This window comes from Schistocerca nitens, chromosome 5 (assembly GCF_023898315.1).
Source record: "Schistocerca nitens isolate TAMUIC-IGC-003100 chromosome 5, iqSchNite1.1, whole genome shotgun sequence".
Taxonomy (NCBI): Eukaryota; Metazoa; Arthropoda; class Insecta; order Orthoptera; family Acrididae; genus Schistocerca; species Schistocerca nitens.
This window is the reverse complement of record NC_064618.1, coordinates 882894586-882922476: the sequence shown is the minus strand read 5'-3', so window position 1 is coordinate 882922476 and position 27891 is coordinate 882894586. Positions and strand designations below refer to the sequence as shown.

Here is a 27891-nt window from a genome sequence, read left to right as displayed (position 1 = left end):
AGCAAGTGTGTTTGCTGTTGAGAACATCCTGGTGGAGTGACAGTGGGAGTTCAGCTGCTTCCACATAAAGACTCATAACTGGACTGGTAGAGAAGCCAAACAGATCCCATTATGATGAAATGTTTTACGGTGATGTAAAGTGGATGGTTGTGCAGATGAATATACAACACACCTATAGTCCAGCTTTGATCAAAGGATAGATACAAACAATGGAGAACTCTCTGGCCCACTCCTCATGAGGTGTAAGTAAGAAAGTGTAGGACATTCAGAGAACAGAGACAGGGTGCTGCCAGGTAGGGCATACAGGAGGACCAACATAGCTTTCTATCAAACATTAATTCTAAGAACTTAGTGGTTTTAATGGATGAAAGAGAAGCTGAACCGAGAAGTAAGGATGGTGGACGGTGTTCCAGCGTAACGAAACTGCCGGCACGAACATGAAGAATGAAAGAACAGAGACGGCTGTGAGACGACATCAGCCAATAGCACACCGAATAGGACGTCACAGGAGCGGCCTCTACCCGAAGAGAATATTAGTGTCACTCCTGCCAGCCATGGGCGGACAGCAAAAGACGGGCAGTAGCAGACCTGGACTAGAAACCACATTGTATATAGCGAAAGACATCGATTGTTTGCATCTCACTAATTGTTTGCCACATGTTCTTGTAAACCAAAGTTTAAGTATTGTCAGTCTACTTTATTGTAATAAAAATGATTAATGTGAGTTGCTTGAATTGTTGTATAGCTATCTGAGAAAGCAGCAACCTTTAGGCACTCTATAAGAGACGAGTGCGCAGGACCCCACAGAAGGAACTAATTTCACCACCAGAAATTCATATAAATGTTTTTTTTTTTTTTTTTTTTGTGGAAATGTGGAACCCATTATCTATGCTCCTATAGTAGAGGTGGTCGAAACAGCACAAAGTTATTGCTCAAGTAAATAGGTTAACTGAGAGCTGCAATTGACCACAAAATCATAGCTGAAGAAAGAGTCTGAGATATCTGGTGGGAAAGAGTCAATAAGTGGGTTTATTGCTATAGGAAATAAGATTATACTTAGCATAGAGTCATAGGTAACCTGTTCTGAATAAAAATGTCTGGTAGCATAAACCCACAAGTGCATTAAAAGCCCAGCCTTTTTAAAAACTCCCAAATAAATTGAGCACGGGGCTTCAGAAGACCCACATTCGCATTGTACGAAGGATGCCCACACTCCGACAAGTAAGTGTCATAGGCCTTTTGCATATCAAAAAATATGGCTTCAGTGTGACACTTCCACAGAAAGTTGTCCATGATGTGAGTCAACAAAGTGACAAGGAGGTCAACTGTTGAGTGACGATGTCTACAAAAGCCACACTGGATGTTTGTTGACTATTCCTGAGACACAAGTCACCATACCAGCTGCACGCTGTTCATCCATCTCGTTACCTTGCAGACACTACTGGTGAGGGAAATGGAGCGTTGCCTGTCTCCACCACACACAGGTACAGGGATTACAGTGACTTTGCACCAACGTACAGCAAATGTGCTATTCTTCGGATACAATTGTTAGTATCGAGGAGAAAGTGCATGCCAGCAGGAGATAGGTGCTGCAACATCTGAACGTGGATGTCATACGGTCCCAGAGTGGAGGAGCATAACACTGAAAAGGCATACTCCAGTTCATCACAGTACAAGCAGTCTCGTAGTATTCACAATCACGGGAAGTGAAAGACATTTCCCAAGCATCGGCCACTCACTTCTGAGGCAGGAAGGCAGAACAGCAATGTGCACAGTTTGAGACCACTGAAGCACTGGCTCGAGGACCAATAAAGATATTTTTCACAAAAGTAAAACCAGGTATCTAAAGATAGATCTGTGCCCCGCAACATGACAAAGTATATTACAAAAAACAAAAGAAGTATTAAAGGAAAGTCCACGCAGAAATATCAGAAATATTACAAAAAGGACAGATTGTAGAAATTTGGCCAAAGGCAAAGTGGATCACCCTGTGGCACAACGTGCAGCTGAACACAACATGCTCAATTTCAATGGCGGCTTCACAACCTGGGCCATGCGGATCCTCCCCTCAACCAGCAGCTTTCCTGCACTGTGCAGATGGGAGATACCCTTACAACACATTATCTGCTCCTGAAATTGTCTCAGCCTCAAGCTACAGTAGCCTACTGTCCCCACACTCTCCACCAAACAGTTTCCACCCAGTCTATTACCACCTCCCCTCAGCCTCAGTGTGCACCTCTCTCTGCCAAGGCACCCACTGGTCTTTTTCCCTTCTCTGCTTGTCTCCTTTTTCACTCTCTCCTGCCTCCCAACGCTAAGCAAGTGTGCTTGCTAGTGTGAACGTGTGTGTTCCTTATGAAGAAGGCTTTGGCCTACAGGTCAATATGTAACAGTCTTGTCATTACGCCTGTCTGCAACTCGACAAGTCATCTTTATGGTGAGTAGCAATCTCTCTCTTTCATACTATTAATAAAAAGGCAGAGTAAAACATTTAGAAAAATTAACAAAAGAGGAAAATGTCCTGGCTATGAAACACTTAGCTGGCACTGAGAATAATGTTGACAAAGTACTCTACCCCGTCTTCACTGCTGCAGAGTTATTATTTGTCGGCCTGAGGAGGGAAGCCCACCTCGTGTGGATGTAGTGGTGCTCACCTGAAATCCAAGTGTGACAATGCACAACCCACTCACCAGTTGGAGCAGTCTATCATACTGAATTTAAACACAAGCAAATATTTCTTGTGCATAATTTGTTTACTAACCACATACAAGCCACGTGCAAGATGACTTGTCAGCTTTCTAAAGCTGTGGGGAGGCTCTACTCCTCATTGTAGACATTGCCTCACATGCCCTATGTGAACTGATGCTGCATACATTCCATCGGAGTTTAGCTATTTTTAAGGCCAACAGCTGTTGGTGGTGGTTAGTGTTTAACGTCCCGTCGACAACGAGGTCATTAGAGACGGAGCGCAAGCTCGGGTGAGGGAAGGATTGGGAAGGAAATCGGCCGTGCCCTTTCAAAGGAACCATCCCGGCATTTGCCTGAAACGATTTAGGGAAATCACGGAAAACCTAAATCAGGATGGCCGGAGATGGGATTGAACCGTCGTCCTCCCGAATGCGAGTCCAGTGTGCTAACCACTGCGCCACCTCGCTCGGTGCCAACAGCTGTTAACTGCATATTAGGGGCGATTATCTTGGCAGCTTCACAGTGCCTGGTTTCGTACGCATTGTACTACAGCATTCAGAAGCAGGAGGATCCTGCTCCATTATTTCTTCAGAGGTAGGGTTTTTTTTTTTTTTTTTTTTTTTTTTTTTTTTTTTTTTTTTTTTTTTTGTCAGCTGTCTCTATGGCAGAGGAACAGTTGGTGATTCACACTACAGATTTGCTGGGTGATGTTTTTGCACAGGACTGTTATTGAAGGGATCTCAGAGACAGAATAGGGGCAGGAAAATTTCTTTTTATTTGTTTTATCATTTGCTTTGCATTTTTTGGACAAGGTACACAGAGCATTTGCAGGACAAAGTGGCACGGCATTCTGTACAGTTAACACTGGGAGGCGGGGGTGGGGTTTTGTAGACTCCCTCACATGCTGCAGTCTGATTCTCCATTACTGTCAGCGTCTCTGATGGCGAGCTCTTTCCTTCTGGGTGTTTGTCTTATTGGGGTACTAACATGCCTTTATGACTGTCCTCGTCTCCCCACCTCCAGACCGAATGACTGGCTGGCGGTTGGGGAGGTACCAGAGCTCTGGCACTCACTGACCTCCACTAGGGAACGTGTGTGGGCCCTGCCTCTCACCCCGGGTACCAGTCACCTTTTACACGTTTAACATGTGACTGGCCTTCAGGAATGCATGCGAGTAAGAAGGTGACAAGGAAGACCGACACTGAAGCAGAGTAAGAACATAAAAAAAATCTATGAACAAGACAGGAGGAGGACAGCCTGGGAAAGAATAGTAGAAGGATAAGACTTGATGAACAGTGAAAGTAGTAATATTGCAAGTTCTGAAGCTCCTTGTTTGTTAAGTGCATACTCAAAAGAGTTGTGAGTGGGGGTGGGGACAGAGCGATTAAAAAGTTAGTTATCTTGTTCAGTTACCTAATAATGATCCTTAAAATTATGGCTGTACCACTCCAACTCAAAGAAAATTTTGAGCTCTACAATGAAATGTGGATGTTAGTAGTAGCCTATCATTTAAGATCTTATGATACTCGTTTCACATTACATCTCAGCTTTCATAATGTTTCGGAAGGGGGCAAAGACGAAACAGAAGGCAACGTACAGAGATGGTGACTACAGTTAAATACAAGGTCCACTGAAAAACCACATCTAATTATGGTGATTTCAGAGAAAATACTGTATAAGGTGCTTACTAATGATGTATTGAGCACGTGTCACCTTAGCATGTGACCACACATTCTCAGCTATAATTCAGATGATACTGGGGACAACAGGAGTTAGTGCTGCATGAACGGCATTTTTTAATGTGGAATAAATGACAGCTTTCCTCCTCCTTTGATGTTCAAGGTGAAAAGTGAGATTTTGATGCTCAAGTCTTTGACCTATGCCTTATTTGTATGCCTCTTTTACACAAGCGCGCGCGCGCACACACACACACACACACACACACACACACACACACACACACACACACACACACACATATATACAAACCATCTGGATCTTCAGTTGCAACTTGTGGTTTTTGCACTGGTTTTCGCATGAGTATGAAGTAATTAACAGCAGCATCTCGTAGCCACACTCTGTAAGCCCCTTTAACATAAACTGGTATGTTTTCAGGGTGTGTGTCTACAAGTTTCCTTTGATCTGGACTTTGGACACTCACAACCCATGTATCATCTACACTGTCAGCTAGCTCTGCTGTCTGCAACACAGTTAAGAAAAGTTTACACACAAAATGGTTTAATTATGCAGAAAAGCTACAAAATAAAATATATATATATATTTCCTAATGCAAAATTTAGTCTGTCCATTTAACAGAAATTTAGGAACATTTAAGCAGAAAATGGAGGTTCCACCTCTCTTAACTCCTAAATGTACCTTCTTCAGTGAGGTAAGTAGGTAATGGTTGTAAAAGGAAAAGAAAAAAGAAAAGGGGGGGGGGGGGAAGACACACTAGGTTAAGAGCTGTCCACTGTCCATTTTTGCAGAACAAGGGAAAGTAAACATTAAGGAAAGTAAACCCCATACAGAAAAACTTGGCCGTACTCCAAGTTCATCATTCTCAAGTTTCTAAATACAGTCATATGCACAGTGATTTACTGGAACCATTGAATGACACTTCCATGATTTTAATGAACGCAAGATGAAATTTATACCTTTTACAACCTTATTCTCAACTCTAAAATGCATCGAAAAAATCTTCATTGTGACTTTTCATGCTTTTCTGACGGATCTGTTGCAAATACGCTTCTCGGGTTTGCCGCCGGATCGTACTGTGTAACTCGCACAATATTTCCTCGGTGCAACATCCGTCGTGCCTTGCAGCAGTGACAGCAGCAGCTACCACCATCTGATGATGTCGAGCAGTTGCATCCAGGAAATATTGTGCGAGTTACACAGTACGATTCAGCGGCAAACCCAAGAAGCGTATTTGCAAAATCTTCATTGTTATGCGGATCATCTTGTCAGATGGTAAAACAAATCAGACACAGTGATACGGGGCAGCTGCTCATTACTACCATATCACCAAGCCGAACAGAACCTAGCAGTTAATTTTGATAAAGGTACCCCTACACTGCAGACATGACATAGGCTTTGCTTTAAATAAGTGACTTATTAATTCTTAAGATTTTGTAAACTCCATGAAGTATCACACATATTAAATGTGCTGGTGAAATTATATCAATAGTTATTAGTATATGTTTTAGTGATCAATTTTTACCCACCTCTAAGAGTTAAAAAAAGAAAAGTTTTAGAGCAGGTCTGAGTCTTACCTTCTCTGAAAACTGCACTGTTTTAAGATACTGCTTTTGCCAATAACTGAAGCATTTTCGAAAGAGTTGTCTGATTTAAATTTCCTTTTTTATTTAATAGGCAAGTTTGTAACATTTAACACTGGTGATGATAAAAGCTATGTTTTATTTTTATTTATATGAACCATTTAAGATATGAAATAGCTACATAACTACTTCTGTGACTCTATACCAACAGAAGGAGATACAAAACAAACTGAACTTCTCAGAACTGTAGATGGAATTTACTCTAGAAAAGTGGGAGTCAGACTAGGATTGCAATCCTAGTCTGATTCTACTTCCACTAGGCGAAATAACTATATAATATAGTTGATTGACATATGGTTTACAGGAGCTGTGTACAAAGATTCCTCAACATCTGCTGAGCAAACAGTAAGTGTGGAAGTAAGAGACAGGAAGAAGAAAGAAAGAAATAAGGGTGCTTACAAATCATCACACCCTGTAGATGCAGATTGGGCCTATTGTGAAGTATGTAACCAAGAGGGAAAGTTATTTTAACACCACAATAATTTATATGCACTGTACTGTTTATGTTTGTCCTGTGATACATTTACTTTTGGGGGAGGAAAAATGAGCTCTCACGTGAAATAGGATCTAATAAGACATGACAGAAGAAATAACTTTTTACATTTTATGAACTGACCATTAGACCTTAAGTGTACTGGTGCAAACAACTCATTTAGACAGTATCATTTAGGGATTAAAATATATCTGAAAGTATAGGAAGTGTGTCATTTCCTTAATTCATTATTTACAACATATAGCCACACATTCTTCCATTTACATATCCAGTTTCTCAATGAAGAGGAGACTGAAAGTACAGTTGGAGTAGGCTATGCTATACTGTATTCCATAATTGACCATTTGTTGTTCCAGTTAATTCCCATTTAACTGCCATGTGACTCAGTATTTGTCAAATACGGCTGGTCTCCAATACTGCCACATGAAGGGGTAAATTCATGTAAGAACTGAGTGATTTTTAGAGTTACATGCCTCAATCGGTAAAAATTGAACCGCCATCCTTTCATCCTTCTGTCCAGACGTCTGTCTGTCCAACCATTAAAAACCCTTTTCACAGGAATCAGTAGACATATGAAGTTGAAATTTATGTCACACACTTATGTCTATGGTCCCTTGGCAGTATAAGAAATTGAAGCTTCTAAGCCATGCAATCAAAAGAAATGGCCCATTATGTCACATACTTTGATACTCACAAACTCGCTCATTAAAACCTACACGGCACCTCCCATTTGCCTAGAATCATGAAATTTGGCAAGAACCAAGGTTTCACAGTACAAGTAAAGGGGAAAAATCAGAAAATTGTTAATTAGTAATTACATCTCACAAAAATATTTGTTTTTTATTCATTTTTCAGACTTCGAAATTAAAATTAAAACATCGCTGAAAGCCTTTGAAATGAAATGTGCATGTAGCTAGGGCCTCCTGTTCGGTAGACCAGTCGCCTGTTGCAAGTCTTTTTAGTTGCTGCCACTTCGGCGACTTGTGTGTCAGTGAGGATGAAATAATAATGATGGTCACCCAGACCCTGAGGAGAAAATGACCCACCTAGGAATTTAATCCAGGCCCCTCGCCTGGTATTCTGTTGTGCTGCCCACTCAGCTATGGAGGCAGACAGAAAGTCATCACATTCTAAGGACTAGTATCTTGCCAGTATCAATGTTGATAATAGGGAACAACTGTCAAAACTGTTGATTCCCAGGGTGGAACCCTCGGAGTGTGAGTCCTTGTTGCACTTTGCCAGTTTTTATTGGTTAGTACATATTCTACGAATACAAGGAAAACTGGATCAGGTAATACAGTTTTGTGCAACCCCTTGATAAACCCTAATCTCTTCCAGAACTTCGACAACTGCATAGAGCTATATAGAAAAACATTTTTTTAAAAAAAGGAACATCTCCCTAGAATTTGAAGACTCAGTGTAAAATAATAAGTCTACTGATGAGTCATGTCTATCTCTGGCTTAAAGTCATAAGAAAATGTTTTACAATGACAATGCTTCATTAAAATTTCCAAGTACAATTTTTTCTGCATCATTTTCCTCTGAAATCATCTGGTATCTGCAATCTTGCTCTGTTATATCAAGTTGTTCAACATCTTATTCTTCATCCAAATTCCTGAGGACAAGTGCACCTGTTGTATGATGGATAAGCAATATCATACGAAACATATTGGAGACAGAAAATATTATAAGCAAGTGTACATCTGCATATGTACTCCGTAAGGTGCTTTACAGTGCACGATAGTGTGTACTTGGAACCACACTTACATATCGAGTGGGAGAAGAATGTGTGTGTGTGTGTGTGTGTGTGTGTGTGTGTGTGTGTGTGTGTGTGCGCGTGCGCGCGTGTGTGTACCCGTCCTTTTTTCCCCCTAAGGTAAGTCTTTCCGCTCCCGGGATTGGAATGACTCCTTACCCTCTCCCTTAAAACCCACATCCTTTCGTCTTTCCCTCTCCTTCCCTCTTTCCTGATGAGGCAACAGTTTGTTGCGAAAGCTTGAATTTTGTGTGTATGTTTGTGTGTCTATCGACGTGCCAGCGCTTTCGTTTGGTAAGTCACATCATCTTTGTTTTTAGATATATTTTTTCCAACGTGGAATGTTTCCTTCTATTATATTCATATCTACTAGGTCATTTATATATATTGTGAAAAGCAATGGTCCCATAACACTTCCCTGTGGCACGCCAGAGGTTACTTTAACGTCTGTAGACGTCTCTCCATTGAGAACAACAAGCTGTGTTCTGTTTGCTAAAAACTATTCAATCCAGTGACCAGCTGGTCTGATATTCCGTAGGCTCTTACTTTGTTTATCAGGCGACAGTGCGGACCTGTATCGAACACCTTCCGGAAGTCAAGGGAAATGGCATCTACCTGGGAGCCTGTATCAAATATTTTCTGGGTCTCATGAACAAATAAAGCGAGTTGGGTCTCACATGATTGCTGTTTCCAGAATCCATGTTGATTCCTACAGAGTAGACTCTGGGTTTCCAGAAATGACACGATACGTGAGCATAAAAAATGTTCTAAAATTCTACAACAGATCAATGTCAGAGATATAGGTCTATAGTTTTGCGCATCTGCTCGACGACCCTTCTTGAAGACTGGGACTACCTGTGCTCTTTTCCAATCATTTGGAACCTTCCGTTCCTCTAGAGACCTGCGCTACACAGCTGTTAGAAGGGGGGCAAGTTCTTTCGCGTACTCTGTGTAGAATCGAATTGGTATCCCGTCAGGTCCAGTGGACTTTCCTCTGTTGAGTGATTTCAGTTGCTTTTCTATTCCTTGGACACTTATTTCGATGTCAGCCATTTTTCGTTTGTGTGAGGATTTAGAGAAGGAACTGCAGTGCGGTCTTCCTCTGTGAAACAGCTTTGGAAAAAGGTGTTTAGTATTTCAGCTTTACACGTGTCATCCTCTGTTTCAATGCCATTATCGTCCCAGAGTGTCTGGATATGCTGTTTCGATCCACTTACTGATTTAACATAAGACCAGAACTTCCTAGATTTTCTGTCAAGTTGGTACATAGAATTTTACTATCGAATTCACTGAACACTTCACGCATAGTCCTCCTTATGCTAACTTTGACATCGTTTAGCTTCTGTTTGTCTGAGAGGTTTTGGCTGCATTTAAATTTGCAGCGAAGCTCTCTTTGCTTTGGCAGTAGTTTCCTAACTTTGTTATTGAACCACGGTGGGTTTTTCCCTTCCGTACAGTTTTACTCGGCACATACCTGTCTAAAAAGCATTTTACGATTGCCTTGAACTCTTTCCATAAACACTCTGCATTGAGAGTGCCAGAACAGAAATTTTCTTTTGATCTGTTAGGTAGTCTGAAATCTGCCTCCTATTACTCTTGCTAAACAGATAAACCTTCCTCCCTTTTTTTATATTCCTATTTACTTTCTATATTCAGGGATGCTGCAACGGCCTTATGATCACTGATTCCCTGTGCTGCGCTTACAGAGTCGAAAAGTTTGGGTCTGTTTGTTATCAGTAGGTCCAAGATGTTATCTCCATGAGTCGGTTCTCTGTTTAATTGCTCCAGGTAATTTTTGGATAGTGCACTCAGTATAACGTTACTCAATGCTCTGTCCCCAAGTGTCTGTTACCTTTTCGTATGGACTGTACCAACCTGTTACAGTCCTACAGCCTCTGTCTCTCTGTATTCATTCAATTTCTGCTATCTTGCTTACTTGATAAAGACTCCAAATGCTGGGCCACTACTCTATAACTGGTCAAATTAGCATCTCACAAAGAGAAAATTACAAATGGTACAATGCAAAACCTTTTCAAAAACTATGACTGGTGACTGGTTTCAGTTGTGTTCCCCCCGCCCCCTCAAGAATCCTCTCACTGACAGTGGTCACATGTTTAGTGCCATTCTAAAATCAGATTTTAAATGAATCTTAAAATTTAGATGTAAATATAAGATAATTCTACAATTTGAGTATCACCCAAATTTTATGAGGGTTCAATGTGGCTGCACTTTGTTAGGTGATGGTATGTTAATTTTCGACATACATATCAAAACATACTGCAATGGCTATTAGCAATTAGTGTCACAATATTTTTATCCCTTCTTTTGGTTGTTCCACCCACATCAACCATAGCTTTCTCAATAAATATTAATTTATGTGATAAGCTGCCTTCCTCTAGCCACTGCACAAAATCTGCATGAAAGTCACTACCTACAGCAGCTCATGGCTTCCACTGTATCTAAGAATTTTTAGGGCTTCTGATGAAAGTTTACACACACTCTTCAAGGTACTGTATGTCTTTCTTTGGTGTAATTGTGCAGTTGCGTTCTGTACACAGAAAAATATTTACGAATAATGTACACGGTGATTATAATTAAAGTTAAACTTTCCAACCCCTGTAGAAATAACACCACTGGTCAGAATGACGTCAAATTGCAACAGAATATTATCAGAGAAGGAGGAAACATATGTTGTTGTTGTGGTCTTCAGTCCTGAGACTGGTTTGATGCAGCTCTCCATGCTACTCTATCCTGTGCAAGCTTCTTCATCTCCCAGTACCTACTGCAACCTACATCCTTCTGAATCTGCTTAGTGTATTGATCTCTTGGTCTCCCTCTACGATTTTTACCCTCCACGCTGCCCTCCAATGCTAAATTTGTGATCCCTTGATGCCTCAAAACATGTCCTACCAACCGATCCCTTCTTCTAGTCAAGTTGTGCCACAAACTCCTCTTCTCCCCAATTCTACTCAATACCTCCTCATTAGTTATGTGATCTACCCATCTAATCTTCAGCATTCTTCTTCATTAGCACCACATTTCGAAAGCTTCTATTCTCTTCTTGTCTAAACTATTTATTGCCCATGTTTCACTTCCATACATGGCTACACTCCATACAAATACTTTCAGAAACGACTTCCTGACACTTAAATCTATACTTGATGTTAACAAATTTCTCTTCTTCAGAAACAGTTTCCTTGCCATTGCCAGTCTACATTTTATATCCTCTCTACTTCGACCATCATCAGTTATTTTACTCCCTAAATAGCAAAACTCCTTTACTACTTTAAGTGTCTCATTTCCTAATCTAATCCCCTCAGCATCACCCGATTTAATTTGACTACATTCCATTATCCTCGTTTTGCTTTTGTTGATGTTCATCTTATAACCTCCTTTCAAGACACAGTCCATTCCGTTCAACTGCTGTTCCAAGTCCTTTGCTGTCGCTGACAGAATTACAATGTCATCGGCGAACCTCAAAGTTTTTACTTCTTCTCCATGAATTTTAATACCTACTCCGAATTTTTCTTTTGTTTCCTTTACTGCTTGCTCAATATACAGATTGAATAACATCGGAGAGAGGCTACAACCCTGTCTCACTCCCATCCCAACCACTGCTTCCCTTTCATGTCCCTCGACTCTTATAACTGCCATCTGGTTTCTGTACAAATTGTAAATAGCCTTTCGCTCCCTGTATTTTACCCCTGCCACCTTCAGAATTTGAAAGAGAGTATTCCAGTCAACATTGTCAAAAGCTTTCTCTAAGTCTACAAATGCTAGAAACGTAGGTTTGCCTTTTCTTAATCTTTCTTCTAAGATAAGTCGTAAGGTTAGTATTGCCTCACGTGTTCCAACATTTCTACGGAATCCAAACTGATCTTCCCCGAGGTCTGCTTCTACCAGTTTTTCCATTCGTCTGTAAAGAATTCGCGTTAGTATTTTGCAGCTGTGACTTATTAAACTGATAGTTCGGTAATTTTCACACCTGTCAACACTTGCTTTCTTTGGGATTATAATTATTATATTCTTCTTTAAGTCTGAGCATATTTCGCATGTCTCATACATCTTGCTCACCAGATGGTAGAGTTTTGTCATGACTGGCTCTCCCAAGGCCATCAGTAGTTCTAATGGAATGTTGTCTACTCCCGGGGCCTTGTTTCGACTCCGGTCTTTCAGTGCTCTGTCAAACTCTTCACGCAGTATCTTATTTCCCATTTCATCTTCATCTACAACCTCTTCCATTTCCATAATATTGTCCTCAAGTATATCGCCCTTGTATAAACCCTCTATATACTCCTTCCACCTTTCTGCCTTCCCTTCTTTGCTTAGAACTGGGTTGCCATCTGAGCTCTTGATATTCATACAAGTGGTTTTCTTCTCTCCAAAGGTCTCTTTAATTTTCCTGTAGGCAGTATCTATCTTACCCCTAGTGAGACAAGCCTCTACATCCTTACATTTGTCCTCTAGCCATCCCTGCTTAGCCATTTTGCACTTCCTGTCGATCTCGTCTTTGAGACGTTTGTATTCCTTTTTGCCTGCTTCATTTACTGCATTTTTATATTTTCTCCTTTCATCAATTAAATTCAATATTTCTTCTGTTACCCAAGGATTTCTATTAGCCCTCTTCTTTTTACCTACTTGATCCTCTGCTGCCTTCACTACTTCATCCCTCAGAGCTACCCATTCTTCTTCTACTGTATTTCTTTCCCCCATTCCTGTCAATTGTTCCCTTATGCTCTCCCTGAAAGTCTGTACAACCTCTGGTTTAGTCAGTTTATTCAGGTCCCATCTCCTTAAATTCCCACCTTTTTGCAGTTTCTTCAGTTTCAATCTGCAGTTCATAACCAATCGATTGTGGTCAGAATCCACATCTGCCCCTGGAAATGTCTTACAATTTAAAACCTGGTTCCTAAATCTCTGTCTTACCATTATATAATCTATCTGATACCTATTAGTATCTCCAGAATTCTTCCAGGTATACAACCTTCTTTTATGATTCTTGAACCAAGTGTTAGCTATGATTAAGTAATGCTCTGTGCAAAATTCTACCAGACGGCTTCCTCTTTCATTTCTTCCCCCCAATCCATATTCACCTACTATGTTTCCTTCTCTCCCTTTTCCTACTGACGAATTCCAGTCACCCATGACTATTAAATTTTTGTCTCCCTTCACTACCTGAATAATTTCTTTTATCTCGTCATACATTTCATCAATTTCTTCATCATCTGCAGAGCTAGTTGGCATATAAACTTGTACTATTGTAGTAGGCGTGGGCTTCGTGTCTATCTTGGCCACAATAATGCGTTCACTATGCTGTTTGTAGTAGCTAACCCGCACTCCTATTTTTTTTATTCATTATTAAACCTACTCCTGCATTACCCCTATCTGATTTTGTATTTATAACCCTGTAATCACCTGACCAAAAGTCTTGTTCCTCCTGCCACCGAACTTCACTAATTCCCACTATATCTAACTTTAACCTATCCATTTCCCTTTTTAAATTTTCTAACCTACCTGCCCGATTAAGGGATCTGACATTCCACGCTCCGATCCGTAGAATGACAGTTTTCTTTCTCCTGATAACGACGTCCTCTTGAGTAGTCCCCGCCCGGAGATCCGAATGGGGGACTATTTTACCTCCAGAATATTTTACCAAAGAGGACGCCATCATCATTTAATCATACAGTAAAGCTGCATGTCCACGGGAAAAATTACGGCTGTAGTTTCCCCTTGCTTTCAGCCGTTCGCAGTACCAGCACAGCAAGGCCGTTTTGGTTAATGTTACAAGGCCAGATCAGTCAATCATCCAGACTGTTGCCCCTGCAACTACTGAAAAGGCTGCTGCCCCTCTTCAGGAACCACATGTCTGTCTGGCCTCTCAACAGATATCCCTCCGTTGTGGTTGCACCTACGGTACGGCCATCTGTATCGCTGAGGCACGCAAGCCTCCCCACCAACGGCAAGGTCCATGGTTCATGGGGGAAGAGGAAACATATAGCAGAAGAAAAATAAATAGTTACAAAATGTAGCAATGGATGGCGCTGCAAGAATCATAATTTAATAATGGTCGATTACAAATGAGAAATGAATCATACAACAATGCCCAAGGCATATGTTTGACATTAAACAAACTGTACTACTCAGTGTGCATGGGCGTACAGGTGTGATACTGTTAGTTACATAAGCCCATTCACCACCGCAAGGTCATATCACATCGCACAGGAAAAATCGGTTTTTAATTGTCCTGAGACCAAAAACTGCATAAGAAGTATCAATAACATCAGCTTTTAATTGTCCCGAGACAAAAAACTGCATAAAAAGCACCAATCAAATTCAAATTGGATAACTAATTTCGATATCACTGGCGCAAAACATATTCAATATGCTGTCCACCATTTTCTGCAAAAAGTTGAAATCAAGAAACGGCACGTTCCACAACCGATCAAAGTGTTTCCGGGGTCACATTCAGAATGTGTAGCGCAATGTGTGCCTTCAGTGCAGCTAAGTTTGTAATCGGAACACTGAGCACAACACCTTTCAGAGAGCCACACAGCCAGAAGTCACACGGATTAAGATCAGGTGATCCACGGCGGCCAGGCTGTAGGGAAGCGGCGGCTGATAATTCTAGCATTTCTGAAACAGCAGTTCAGCAGCTGCTTAACTGGATTTGCAATGTGCAGAGGTGTGCCATCTTGTATTAAAATGATCCCATCTACACATCCGTGCTGTTGGAGAGCTGGAATGACTCGATTGTGTAAGACACCCACAGTGCTTACCAGTGACGGTAAAAGTAACAGGACCAGAAGCAATTGTCTCTTCGAAAAAATATGGCCCTACGATAAAGGATGCCGTAAACCTGCACCACACAGTGACCTTTTCTGGATGAAGTGGTACTGGTCGATTTGTGTGTGGATTTTCCACAGCCCATATTCGACAGTTCTGTATATTGACATATCCTGTCAGATGGAAGTGGGCTTCGTCTGTCCACAAAATCTCCCACAGCCAATCACTGTCCACTTCCTTGGGAGCAAGAAATTCTAAAGCAAAGGCCTCTCTTGCTGGCAGGTCAACAGGAAGCAACTCATTCACAAGGGTAATTTCGAATGGATAGCAAAGAAGGATGTTTTTTAGGAGCTTACACACTGTGCTCACGGGTATGTCCAATGATCGGGCAATTCTCCGTGCACCACACGTTTGTACACCACCACTCGTCTCCTCCAGCACTGCTGTGGCCACTGCTTCAATTTGTTTCCTTCCTCTACCAGGCTGCACACCAAAAGAACCCATCTTTTCGAATTTCCGAATCACTTTCTCCAGACCCTCGGCAGTCATTGGACCAAAACCCTCCAGTGTCTGGAATTTCTGCAGAGTGACGTGTGCACAGTCATCATTCTCGTAACACAGCTTTACAAGCAGAGTGAAGTCACAGATGCGAAAGGAGGAAAAGCCGTGTACCTGGCATGTTTATACCAACTTAAGTGGGTCGTGTGAATGACAGGTATTTTCATTTACATATTCTGACACATACAGTGCCATCTATTGATCAATTTTCACACTATTATTATTATTATTATTATTTTTTTTTTTTTTTCCTTCTGCCATACGATTTCCCTCCTCCTCCGATAACATTCCGTTGTAATTTGAAGTCGTTCTAACGAGTGATGTTATTCCTACAGCATTTTGAAAGTTTAGCTTTAATTGTAATCACCCTGTCTAACATTCCATTATCACTGATGTTTCAAACAAGTTGCGACAGTTGTAAGAAAATGAAACGCCTACAGCTGCCCTTATATTCTTATTTATTGTGTAGCTACCAGTTCTGGTGCTTCAATATGCCATCTTCAGGCCTTAGTTGATGCTGAAGGGGTTATTACAGTTCATATACATGCTGCATCAGTGGGCCAACGTAACTGGTTTACGCAGACTACCTGTACCTGTGATGTGAGCACTCCAGCCAAACTGCCAACTGACTGGATTAACATTCAAAGAGTGCCAACATCACACTTACAGATAGACTGCATAAACCAGTTATGTTGGCCACTGATGCAGTGTCTATATGGATCGTGATAACCCCTTCAGCGTCAACTGAGCCCTGAAAAAAGTGCACTGAAACACTGGAACTGGTAGCTATATAATAAATAAGAACAGAAGGACAGCTGTAGGTGTTTCATTTTCTTACAATAGTCAGTGGCTGTGGTCTCAAAGACCTCCAGTCAAAAGGATGGAGATACAAAAAGTTGAGACAGGGTCAATAAAAATTAACACAGAACTTATTTTTGTACTTTTAGAATTTGTTTTGAACTATTACTTAAGCATTCATTCTTAGTTGCCTTCCAGTTAGATTTGAAAACAACTGGTAGCCTCTTAACATGGAATAAGCCAAATTAATAATGCTTCTTCCATCACTGAATCAATGCAAGAATCAGTAGAAGACAATAAAATAACAGAAAAAACCAGCACAGGAAAAATAACAGAAATGTCATTTATCAGCTGTCTCACCAATAAAAACAATTTACTACAAAACTAAGCAGAAATATTTACAGACACTACAGATCACTAGTGTGAAGCAAGATGAGGAAAAGTCCCCTATTCCACAGTCCAGTTATTTAGGGGGAACAACTGTGAGCTTTTCTTTCAGTAAGAGCTAAGATTTACATTCTTCAAGATTATTTCATCAATGTTTTTCTCCTCTTTGCAAACACGTCATTTCTTCTTTTGCTGTGACTTTCATTTCCATTATTTCTACTTTATTCTACATTGTATTTTGCTTCATAACATTTTAGTGTCTATTGAATGTCCTGGGATAACTAAGCATCTGTCATCCCAATGGTACAGAGCTAATGTTTCAGGTAATCATTTCAGAATTTTCTTCTTTTTGTAATACTCCTTTTAGTATATTATATCTGTATTGATTGTGATCGTATTGACCATATCAAAATGTATGACCATGGGTAATGAGCACAGTTCTCGGTACATTATAAGAAGCATGCAACTTGTCAGCATTGCCTACACCATCTTTCACTCTATTTTAAAATGTGATAAATGCTTCTACTTATCTTCTATGCCAGCATCTTTTAACTAACACCACGCATGTTTAATGCCAAGATATGCACTTCCTGTGTGCAGGAAAATAAATGTTCCTCCACTACGATACCAACGTACAGCCAGTTTTCAAATTGAAAAGTGAAATGTTGACAGCTTTTCCTTTACTAGCTCTTTTTTTTATCAACCCTAAAAATGAAAGGTAATTTCTTCAAAAATCCAATACTGGTCAACCAGTTACCTGTAGTTATATTGTGAACTGATTGACAGTACCAGGTTCACAGGGTCTCATAATAGTGGTGGTGTCCTTCAAAATATCTTCCTTTTCATTGTTATCCTCTTCAAGCAGCATGTTTTGATTTCTCCAAAACGTTCTGGATCAAGGATATTACATATGTTACTGCTGCCTGCCATGATCAACCATACCTCACCTAAAATATGATAAGGTCTCTGAAATAATGCAGCCAGGTGCAGTGTATCAGCTTGCAATTCGAATGTAAAAGTATTGAAACTCTTTAAAGAGAAAATAAATGCATGTTACATGCTAAACTATTGCTGTATTATCTCCTGTGTGATGTAATTAAAACTAAATGTATTACTGAAAAGAAATGATAATGGATATTGTCTAACAAAATGAACAATTAGTAGACATCTAGCGGACAGAGCAGTCATCCTGAAACCAGCTTGTAACAAAACAAAGTGGGAGACAAGGAGCTGCTACAGCGAAGGTACCATAGCTGTCAACTGTCAAAAGTAATGGACAGAGAACGCCAACTTGCATTGGTGTGAACAGCTGTAACTGATTGAGGGTTAAAAATAATCTCTGCATAAGCTTTTAACAACACAGTCAATGGTTCAAAGTTCTGATCTTGTAAAAAAAGAACTTCACTGTCACCTAGTTATATGAAGCAAATGTCAACTGTCATTGTTGTGGTCTCCCTCCAATACTAAATTGGTGATCCCTTGATGCCTCAGAACGTGTCCTACCAACCGATCCCTTCTTCTAGTCCAGATGTGCCACAAATTCCTCTTCTGCCCAATTCTGTTGAGTACCTCCACATTAGTTACATGATCTACCCATCTAATCTTCAGCATTCTTGTGTGCACCACACTTCAAAAGCTTCTATTCTTTTCTTGTCTAATCTATTTATTATCCATGTTTCACTTCCATACATGGCTGCACTCTATACAAATACTTTCAGAAAAGACTTCCTGACACTTAAATCTACACTCGATGTTAAGAAATTTCTCTTCTTCAGGAACTATTCACATAAATTACATGAATTTCTTGATTCTGAAACTATGTAAGCATGTTAATAGTACAAGGGACAGTGTTCATGGTAAAATAAATCATTGTGATTACAGTGCAAAGATGTTTCTTGCATCAACTAATTGACTGTGAACTTACAAAAGTGATATTAACACACTTTCCTTGTGGAACAGGGCAACTTTTGGCATCACAAACAGATTCAAACGTCCTGGGGGTCAATGGCCTTAAGTCCTTAATAGCACTCAATGGGATTTTATACATTTCCCACAAAGACAGTGTTCTAATTGCATGTGATACCAAAGAAGTGCAGTGGAACCTTGATTCTTTTCCAGGCGCAGCTGTAATGGTTTAATATTACATAGTGCTTCAAAAAGATTCATCTAGTTTCAGGAAACTGTATCCCCTAAATGAATGAAGATATAAACTTGAGGTAAATTTGTACTTGCACATCAGAACTAAAGGTCTACCTTGGTGCCAGTTGCAACTTGTCAGCTTATGTTTTTGCCAGCAGGGGTCTCCCTGAGGCAGGTAGCTCAATCTGCTACTTGCTGCCATGTTGGTGATAATAGAGCAACAGGTGCAATGCACTTGCAACTGCTTGGCATGACTTGTCAATAGTGTAGTCTATACTGTACAGGCCATACGGATCTTCCACTGCACCACTGGCCACCGAGGTCACATGATCTCACAGTATGTGATTTTGTGTAGTTTTTGAACCGTTTCACTTGCGTGCCTCCTGACTCGAGAACTTTGGGTGAACTCCACCACCACACAGTGACAGGGGTAAATACAGACATCAACAAAAAAATATGGGACAAGTTTGATTATTGTCTGGATGTTTGTGACACATCTGGTGGAGCATTTGTGAGTGGTAAATGAAAACTTTGATCCTAAATATAAATGTAAAAAGTACCCCAACACTGTATGTGAATGTTTGTAAAATACATTCACTTCTAAAAATGAGATGGTTATTTAAAAAAAAATGAAAATAAAAACTAACTATCCTATGAGTAAGTTAAAATCCACCCCCAAGATTTTATCTCCATTCATGTAGAAGACATAGGCTTGTGAAACTGGATGAGTCTTTTTCAAACAACCTGTATTTCCAGACATGACAGTTATGTAGACCAGACAGGTCTTATTTCACCCTCATGCTGATCCACTAATCTTTCACATTTATAAGGAGATGACCATAGCTACCTTCAAAATTTCAGTCATCTACTAGGTATAATATCAAAAATCATGTCACGAACATTCTAACTAGACCAAATGCCCCCTTGAAAACCATGATACAACTATCCAAAACATTAAAGAATGTTATGTTCTCAACACACAGATATTTTGTGTTAGGGGACACAGTAAATGTTTGCATTGGTCAGTAGTGCAAGATTAATATTTGCAGCATGTATGTCTCTTCTTAGCAGTCTCCGACTTTGCAAGAGTTTATACAATAAAAGCTCTGCAATGGTTTTAATATGCTTTCTTGAAACAGTGAGTTTACTGACACTATTTTCTCTATGCACACACTGAATATAATAGTCACTGTTGTAACAGTGGTCATCCTACAGTGGTAAGAGAGAATGCGAGAAGCAGATTTACAGAGACAAAGAACGCTTTCTTCAGTAAAAAAAAAAAGTTTCAGATACTGGTATGAAAACGAGGAAGAAGTCTCTGAAAGTGTATGCTTGGAGCACTGCATTATATAAGAAATACTATGTGGTCCACTTGTATGAACATCAAGAGCTCAGATGGAAACCCAGTTCTAAGCAAAGAAGGGAAAGCAGAAAGGTGGAAGGAGTATATAGAGGGTCTATACAAGGGCGATGTACTTGAGGACAGTATTATGGAAATGGAAGAGGATGTAGATGAAGATGAAATGGGAGATACGATACTGCGTGAAGAGTTTGACAGAGCACTGAAAGACCTGAGTCGATACAAGGCTCCCGGAGTAGACAACATTCCATTGGAACTACTGACGGCCTTGGGAGAGCCAGTCCTGACAAAACTCTACCATCTGGTGAGCAAGATGTGTGAAACAGGCGAAATACCCTCAGACTTCAAGAAGAATATAATAATTCCAATCCCAAAGAAAGCAGGTGTTGACAGATGTGAGAATTACCGAACAATCAGTTTAATAAGCCACAGCTGCAAAATACTAACGCAAATTCTTTACAGACGAATGGAAAAACTGGTAGAAGCGGACCTCGGGGAAGGTCAGTTTGGATTCCGTAGAAATGTTGGAACACGTGAGGCAATACTAACGTTACGACTTATCTTAGAAGAAAGATTAAGAAAAGGCAAACCTACGTTTCTAGCATTTGTAGACTTAGAGAAAGCTTTTGACAATGTTGACTGGAATACTCTCTTTCAAATTCTAAAGGTGGCAGGGGTAAAATACAGGGAGCGAAAGGCTATTTACAATTTGTACCGAAACCAGATGGCAGTTATAAGAGTCGAGGGACATGAAAGGGAAGCAGTGGTTGGGAAGGGAGTAAGACAGGGTTGTAGCCTCTCCCCGATGTTATTCAATCCGTATATTGAGCAAGCAGTAAAGGAAACAAAAGAAAAATTCGGAGTAGGTATTAAAATCCATGGAGAAGAAATAAAAACTTTGAGGTTCGCCGATAACATTGTAATTCTGTCAGAGACAGCAAAGGACTTGGAAGAGCAGTTGAATGGAATGGATAGTGTCTTGAAGTGAGGATAAGAGATGAAAATCAACAAAAGCAAAATGAGGATAATGGAATGTAGCCGAATTAAGTCGGGTTATGTTGAGGGTATTAGATTAGGAAATGAGACACTTAAAGTAGTAAAGGAGTTTTGCTATTTGGGGAGCAAAATAACTGATGATGGTCGAAGTAGAGAGAATATAAAATGTAGGCTGGCAATGGCAAGGAAAGCGTTTCTGAAGAAGAGAAATTTGTTAACATCGAGTATAGATTTAAGAGTCAGGAAGTCATTTCTGAAAGTATTTGTATGGAATGTAGCCATGTATGGAAGTGAAACATGGACGGTAAATAGTTTGGACAAGAAGAGAATAGAAGCTTTCGAAATGTGGTGCTACAGAAGAATGCTGAAGATTAGATGGGTAGATCACATAACTAATGAGGAGGTACTGAATAGGATTGGGGAGAAGAGGAGTTTGTGGCACAACTTGACTAGAAGAAGGGATCGGTTGGTAGGACATGTTCTGAGGCATCAAGGGATCACCAATTTAGTATTGGAGGGCAGCGTGGAGGGTAAAAATCGTAGGGGGAGACCAAGAGATGAATACACTAAGCAGATTCAGAAGGATGTAGGTTGCAGTAGGTACTGGGAGATGAAGAAGCTTGCACAGGATAGAGTAGCATGGAGAGCTGCATCAAACCAGTCTCAGGACTGAAGACCACAACAACAACAACATGTGGTCCACAAGAAATCTGAAGAAGAGCTACTGCTAAGGCCACCAAGAATAGTTAACCTTCCATTGGAAGGAGCAACAGCAGTGGAGGGGGAGGTTAGATAAGATACCTGAGTGTGTAAAACACAATACACAGGGTGTTGGGTTTGGTAGTTCTGCAAATATTAAAATATCAGCACAGGATAGGACAACATCAAACCAGTCAAAAAGACAGATGACTTGAAATGAGAAAGTCTCCCAATCTACATTAATAAGTTAATGTTTCTTCTGCTACTGTGTTTACTAGAAAAAGTTTTTTTTTTTCCCCAGGAACTCCGTATGCTGCCATAAAACTAAATAAAGCAGGTCTTGATATCCCTAACTGAATTGTGGCTTTCCACAGATGTACCAACAACGTAGACACCAAAAATCTTCTTCATGACAGAATCTATAAAGTTCAAGATAATGACACCATAATGATAACAGATGTACTTGCAGCTCAGAACACATCTGAAGATGCTACTGCAAAAGTACAGGGGTAGCGGGGGTGAAGGATAATACAATAACATCAATGTTTTTTAGTTAGTCAGAAACCAATTTCCAGAAATTAGATGTGTAAACACAAAGCTTACTTTTCCAACACTAGAAAGCCCAAGACAGACTTCTTGTTATTTTTCCAACCTTTATGTATTCAAAGTGTAATGGCAGACATACAGCAATGGAACAGTGTAAGTGGAACACCACCATTTTTAAAGCAGCAGTTTCCCTGTTATGCAGTGTATTAATTCAGATCTCACCAAGGATAATACCTATGGAACAGAAGAGCAAATTATTAGAGTGGGGCAGAATCCTAGCTGGAATGTAAAGGGATGTGGCCTCTCACCACTCTTGTTTTTATTAAGTGGAGACATGTGCCACATGGTTTCATTCAAATCAAAGGAAACACGAAGCTTCATGCTCTGCCTTCTGCAGATGTTCTGTATACAATTTACAGGTTATATCTGAGAAATACAGCACAGACATCAACAACTAAAAAACAAAAACTATGGCCATCTGTGGAAAATACCCAGGACAAAGTGATATGTGTTTGAAAAATAAAATTATAGAAAGAGTGAACACATTCAGCAGTTTAAGTTGTAAACTATCCTTTCTTGAAGAAGCAGACTTGGCTGAGAAAGCCATCAATTATACAAAAACAATGCGATTCATTAATAATGTAATAAAAACTTCTGTAGTTCAGAAGCACACCAAAATATGCCTTTATAAGGCCCTAGAAAGATGTGTGCTATGCTACAGCTGTGAAGCCTGGACACCAAAGACAAATTATGCAGAAAATACTAACAGTCTGTGAATAAAGACGCATTGAAGAAACTTAAAATGGAACATATCACACATTATATACAGCACTACCAAAACAACTGGCAAAAACTTCTACAATACATGACCTCACAGAAGATCCCAAACTATACTACACTACCATCCCAATGGTACAAGATCACTAGGTCAACCAATGAAATGATGGCAAGAGAACTTCTTGATGAGAATGAAGAAATAGTTTTTACTTTTTTCCCATATGTATCTTTAACTCTCACATGTATTAGATTTAGGTTTATGTTATCGCCTTTTTGTCAGTTTACACATACATTACATTTATTTATGTTGAAGGTAAGCTGCCAGTATTTTCACCAAGTGATGTTGCTCTGCAAGTGTACCCGCATTTCATAATTATTTTCTAATAAAGTGACTTCCCTTCATACCAGTGCATCATCTATCAGCATGCCGAAGACAGCTAAAATCATTGTCTGTCATTTTGTTTGAATGTATCTTTAATAATGACAGTCCCATCAAATTTCTTTGAGGGACACTGGATGTCACTTTAAATTGTGATGATGTCTTCACATTATAAATAACTTATGGATTCTTTTAGTTGGAAATCTTTGGTCCAATTCCATCTGTCTCAGATATTTTGTATATGTGGCAGTGAGCTGAAAGCTGTCTAGAAGTCAAGAAGCACTGCCCAACTGTGGGCTCTGCTGTCTGCAACCCTATGAATGAACATAGTGGGCCAAACATCATTCACAGGTATTTAAAGAATCTGTGTTTGTTTCCGCTGGTCTCCAAAAAATTCATCTATCTATCTATATCCAAATCCTGCTCCAGCTACTGCTGGGTCTGGGTGCTGACGAGTCCTCTCCATTTGGCTCGGTCCTCCCACCACTTTTCTTCCTCCATTTGCTGCCAGGTCACACCTCTCCTTTCTACAGATATTCTCACTCCCATTTTCCACCATGTTCTTGGGCACCCTCTAGGTCTTTTCCGATCCAACTTTAGTTTTTCCGTAATTTTGGGGAGTCTCTGCCCATGCATCCTCTTAACATGCCCATACCATCTTAATCTCTTTCTTTCAATTTCTTCTCTCATACTTTCTTGTTTAAGATCCTTTCTAATCTCTACATTCCTTACTCTGTCCATTCTTGTTTTTCCCTTAACTGCTCTGAGAAATTTCATTTCCCCTGCTTGCAGTCTGCTCCAGTCCCTTTCTGCCATTGTCCATGTTTCTCCACCATAGGTGACAATAGGGAAGTAATAATTCTTATACATAAGGAGTTTTGCTTTTTCTGAAACTTTATTGTTTGGTAGAAATTGCCTCCCTTCTGTAACCTCCTATTAATTTCGTTAGTTATTCTTCCATCCCTAAATATTTCACTCCCTAAATAAGTGAAACTTTCTACCACTTTGAGGGGTTCTCCATTTAAGGTAATATTTCCGTTGATCCCTTTCTCTCTTCCAAATACCATTCCTTCACTCTTATCTTTAATTATTTTTAATCCATACCTTTTCATTATTTCCTTCCACACATCAAGCTGTAACTGTACATCTACCTATTTATCACCCCATATTACCATATCATCTGCAAAAATTATCTTTTTGTCTTTTTCTTTTACTGTATCTGTACCTGCCCTATTCATTCCCTCCATCACAACATTAAAAAGTGCAGGGGATAGAATACTTCCTTGCTTAAGTCCTTGTCTTATTTCGAAGTATTCAGAGTTCCCCAATGGTGTTCTAATTCTACAATTGTGTCCTCTGTACATTGTCTTTATTACATTAATGTATCCATCTTCTATATGTATCTTCTTCATTTCTTCCCAGAGTCAAATGCCTTTTCTATGTCTACAAAAACCCATTATCACCCTTTTGTTACACTCCCAACTTTTTTCCATCAGTTGACGGATAGAAAATATCAGGTCATCCTTTCCTAAACCCATGCTGTTCTTCACTCAGCCTCTATTCTATCTTTTCAGTTATTCGATTTAGTAAAATTCTTTCAAAAAATCTTGGCTGTATGACTCATAAGGGTTATTCCTCTGTAGTTTTTACAAAGTCTTTTATTGCCTTTCTTGAAGATGGGAACAATGTCTCCTGTTCTCCAGTCGTCAGGTATTGTACTATTTCTCCACACGCTTGATAGTACTCTATACAGCCACTGCATTCCCACTGGACCTGCTGCTCTTATCGTGTCCACTGATACTTCATCGGGTCCTGGGGCTTTCCTCCCATTCATCTTCTTCACAGCTTTTTCCATTTCTTCCCGTGTAATTTGTCCTAATTCTGCTTCCCAACTTCTCTCAATTTCTCCATTATTTGTTGTTTCCTCGTGTACCTGCTCCTCAGCGTTTAACAGCTTCTTAAAACGTTCTTTCCAGAGATCTTTTATATTCCCTGGATCTTCAATAACGGTACCGTCCTCTGTTTCCATCTTTACTGGTACTTCAGAAGCTTTCCTTTTATTTCTCATCATTCTTATTGCTCTTCACATCTTCTTCAAGTTTTTTTGTAAACTCTTCCCATGCCTTTTTCCTTGCTGTTTAACCAACTGTTTGCTATTTTCACTGCATTCCTCTGGCACAAATCCAGAAGTTTTCTCCCTCTTCATTTCTGCCTCCATATCCAAAACATCCCAATACTTGCTCAAATCCCTTTCTGTCTTTGCCTACCTATGCATTAAAATCTCCCATCACTTTGAATAAACTCCATTCTTTTTCTACAAATTCATAACATCACAAAATGAGTTTCATGATTTTACAACAAACTGATGTTCCAGTGACCTACAGAATAGATGACTGCTAGAAGAGGTGTCAGTTCTACACTCCAACATTGAACTGAAAGGTACGCCGCATGACTCAGTAGTTTTTCCTCTATCTTCTTCTTCTTCTTCTTCTTCGTCCTCTTTTCTCTTTTCATTTATTCCAATGTTGACATATTTCTATTAAGTTTTGCATCCATGATATTGACAAAAGTAATAACTATGCTGCAATCTTCATAATTATAGAAATTTCAGATAATTTGTGTGTTTCAGCCGTCATTTTATCATCTTGCATTGTGGTAGCATTATGCTCAATGACAATCTGGACACAAACCTTTGATCCAATTAATGACTCTGTACGACCAAAAATGACAACTCATCAAGTAAAATCTTCTTTCAAAAACACTGAGCACTTCTCACACATCTGTGTCTCCACTTGTTTTGACTTTGTTCAGCTCTCGTTTCTCATCAAGGATTCAATTTCATACAAATCATTCTCTATTTTTACTAGTACTTTTCTATTATTGTTACTGAACAATGGTAGGTCATTTCCATCTCACACTATCTTACCACAGCACAAATATGTCTAGCATGTGGTGTGCAATATTTATGATTTTGTGTCAGATTGTTCACATTCTCCTTCCCTTCTTAAGTAGAAATATGTTTCTACCTTCAACTTTTTGTTCTATATTACTAGTAATCAATGATGTTCAATAGCTTTGTGGTTACCAGTTGTTACCTCTACACTTACAGAATGAAAAAGTTGGGATAAGTTTGTTCCCAGCAGATCTCTTTCCATCATTAACAGGCCACCTAACCAAATGGTTTCATTATAAGCTCACACGAATGTGTGCCCCACCCTCCTTCCCTCAAAATGAAATCTCTTCCAACTCCTTAGGCTTCTCTGTATCATCCCACAACTTTATGTCAAATGCGTGGGCAATAGATTAATATTTTTTGACCACTTTTAGCATTTATGTTCAATAAGATTATCTTACACTTTGCAGAGTTATTGAGTTCTTGAAGGCCACACATCCTCCCCCCTCCACCCACCACTGACTGACATGACAAATAGGTAAGACATTTCATCTCTAAAGTGAGGTAGTTATTATACACCCCTTACTGGATTGTGGTGCACAGCAACAGTTGCAAATGATATTATAAATTATCCAGAAACTAACTGAAGTGTATACTACATAGTCACAAAGCACCATCAACTTCCATGGCATATGGCAGCAGAAAACACACCGGAGCATTTAAAAACAGAGCAAGCAGCTTAGCAGTTTGCCTGCATTTATGAAGCTGCTGGCCCTTAGTGATTTTTCTACCCTGACCAGCTGATTCAATGTCCACTATGAAGCATGACTGAGAATACGTATATAGATTCATGCAGTTCATGTAGCTGCATGAAACAATCTTCAAAACTCGAAGTAAGTGTTTATGGGATGTGATGGTCCAGATGCAACTAAAACTAAATACAAATAACAATGAGCTATGAGCAAGTATTGAAACAGTGTGGCTCCAGATGACAAAACAAATAGAAATCAGAGCCTTAGTATGAGGTTGTGGATGGGGGAGGGATGGAAGACACTAATGCTGATAAAACAGTGCCGCTATATTTTACATTGTACATTTTTTCTTATTTGTCTACCTCTCCACCTGTTATAGAAATTCTTCAATGCTGTTTGTTTATTTCTACTTTTTGCTGTGACAGACAGGCTTGCTTTCTTCTCCCACACCGTTATCTTCCACCATTATAGTAACTGTTAGCAACAGTTTATAACAAATCACTGAAGTTACAAACACAGGAAATTCCACTACAAGAGTGCTTCTGTGTC

At 39.7% G+C, this 27891-nt stretch overlaps 1 protein-coding gene across 1 annotated transcript in view; it reads right to left on the bottom strand.

The window, feature by feature from the left end:
• LOC126259238 (evolutionarily conserved signaling intermediate in Toll pathway, mitochondrial) overlaps positions 1-27891 on the bottom strand; it is a 112214-nt gene that overhangs the window by 12389 nt on the left and 71934 nt on the right. The window contains exon 3 of the mRNA XM_049955862.1: positions 4678-4888. Coding sequence (XP_049811819.1) covers positions 4678-4888 — 211 coding nt within the window. The remainder of the gene's footprint in view (positions 1-4677; positions 4889-27891) is intronic.